Consider the following 2,500-nt stretch of genomic DNA (forward strand, 5'->3'; position numbering starts at 1 on the left):
ACAGACAGCTGGAACTGGCAATGAATAACTTTCTTATTCCTTTTGAGAAATATAGCATGAATATGGTCTATAAATACTGAAATCTCAGAACTGTCCATCGTGGTGGTGAACTTTTCCTCATCGTTGGCCCGTGCGGTGGCTGTCTCGAGCACTTTCTCTAATCTGCAGCAGCACATGGACTAGTGGTGAGAGAAGTTCCAGTCTGCCAGGTGAGGTAGGTCAAAATGGTGTCTGGTCAGCAAGTTTAGCATCAACATGACATAAAAAAACACAAAACTGCAAGACTAGAGATCTGGGATGAAGTTTTCAGTTGTTTTAAACACAAATAAAGACAACCAGCAGTGTTGCGATGGAAAAAACAACTGCAGCTAGGTAGTGTGGCAGTATTTTTAGTTTCGAGCGGTTTGGACTTGGTCCCGTGGACGGCGGGAGGTAGGTCCCCCACCCCCAACCCCCGCACAGGAAGCAGGAGTCTTCCAGTGGCTCATTAGCTCAAACCCTTTAAAGTACACCAGCTGTTAGCACTGGAGCTCCAGCTCAGACCTCAGCTCCGCACTTCCTGCTCTCTCGACTCCGCTGGGCGTGCGTCTGTCGACTCAGGCCTGTCAGCTATCTTCAGCCAAAGTATTCCTGGCCTGCGCTGTCAGCCGATTCCGATCGCGCTTCCTGACACGGAACACGGGAGCTGACAGGCAGCGGCGGGTTATTGAAGCTGGCATGAGCGGCTCTATCCCATGGTCTCCTCGTGCGGAGGCTCTGGTGCGCGAGGCAACGTCTCCAAGCCGAGGTGGTCCCTCCGCGCCCCAGCGACGCGCTGCGAAACCCGATGCGATAGGTGGAGAGACCGTGGGGCGGGGTTGTTGACAAACCGCAGCAGACACAGGAGACAGAATGACAAAGCCCCGCCCCTGCCTCCTCCACCGGCGTCCTGCGCTTCGGACGAGGATGAACCACGGCGTGGTCTTTGGGAACCGACAGCTTGCCACCACCTGCCTATGTGACCTTGGGGTGCAGGGAAAACGTGCTGCACGTACCAGGATGTCCAACATGGGTCAAACGATGCTCTCTGTCCTTCATTCTTTGAAAGGCACCATTTTATCCCTTCTCTCGAACTAGTGCTAGAGCCAGGAAAGCCGCGCCCAGCCGCGCTGTCTGACCATGGAGGGATTTTTGTTTATCCACGCCGCTGATCTGGAAGGTATATCCCCCTCATGGCCAAACACAAGGAACAATCTCATTTCTGTGCCCCGTTTCTCTCAAGTTTTGAAGCGTAAACTATTCCTTCAGGTTTGAAATTAATTGTCACCATGGTCCGGCTTTCTATCCTGAATTATGGGACGCAGTCATAGCAACAGCCGCGCCGCTGCCGGTTCCACTTGGAAACTGTTTTGTCGGGCCCGGTTAGGCCCCATTAAAGCCAAACCTCCTCAGGGTCACTTCCTGTTTGTTCCTTGCCATCTCACATAATTAAAGTTTGCGTTAGCCTGAACTTCCCGGTAGGGGTGGGGGGTGGAGAGGAACGCAGGACCCAGCCGGGTTTTTTCAAAGCCTGTCTACACCCGCTCTCTCTCCGGGCACGCTCAAATGAGATCAGAGCTTTGGAGATTTGGCTGCTTGACAATAATAACCTCCACTCTCAAACAGTACTTTTTTGTTGTTGTTGTTGTTATGTTGTTTTTTGTTTGTTTTTTTTGTTGGTTTTTTTTTACGACGTTGGCCCGAGCGCTCCCACCAAGCCAGCCAATCACAGGAAGCACTGCTGCAGGCTGTGATTTTTGCCAGTGCATAGGTTTGTTTCCAGGGCAGAAGACGACTTTAACCTCTGACCTTTTGACTACCTAGGTCAGCACAGCATGTGCTGGATGCAGACACGGGGAACTTAAAAGGTCGTTTCATTACTGATTATTCAGCACTACAGCAGTGCACGGTGCTATACATTATACATTATATATTATACATTATACATTATACATTAGGTATTTGCCAGAAGCGAGAAGACAGCAGTTCCAGAAAAGTTCTGTGAAACATCTAGAAAAACCCACATTCCTTTCTATTCCTAAATGACACCAGAACCGACTGAATCCCAAAACTAAGAAAAAAAGACCTGACTTCAGATATTTATGTTAACGTAGTGCTGAAACAATTAAATAAAAGTGCAATTACCATTTGTAAGTAGATCTAATAGCTATGTCATTATCTGTGGGTTTATTATCTGTGGGTTCCCTAAAAAGGCTCCTCACAGAGAAACAGCGGGGCAGCTCGTGTAAACCAATTATTGAGATGTCAGATGTTTCCTAACGTGAGAGGGGGTGGGGGATGCACTCCGTAACAACAAGCAAAACAATTATCACATGCAGTCATACTTAGATTACCATTCCATAATTAACGAGCAACCTCTCCGCCCGCCCCGCCGCAGTAGCGTCCTACCTGAAGTTGGCCTTCAGGATCTGTCTCGAGGTGATCTCCCTGGTGCGGTTATCGTAGCCGTAGAAGAGGTCGC

At 49.4% G+C, this 2,500-nt stretch overlaps 1 protein-coding gene across 4 annotated transcripts in view; it reads right to left on the reverse strand.

The window, feature by feature from the left end:
- The window catches only part of astn1 (astrotactin 1), a 199,646-nt gene that overhangs the window by 93,926 nt on the left and 103,220 nt on the right, over window positions 1–2,500 (reverse strand). For all 4 annotated transcript variants that reach the window (XM_027011363.2, XM_027011361.2, XM_027011360.2 and 1 more), the window contains one exon: window positions 2,428–2,500. This exon is cut by the window's right edge and continues 122 nt beyond it. In XM_027011363.2, coding sequence (XP_026867164.2) covers window positions 2,428–2,500 — 73 coding nt within the window. The remainder of the gene's footprint in view (window positions 1–2,427) is intronic.

This window comes from Electrophorus electricus, chromosome 18 (genome assembly GCF_013358815.1).
Source record: "Electrophorus electricus isolate fEleEle1 chromosome 18, fEleEle1.pri, whole genome shotgun sequence".
NCBI classification, from domain to species: Eukaryota; Metazoa; Chordata; class Actinopteri; order Gymnotiformes; family Gymnotidae; genus Electrophorus; species Electrophorus electricus.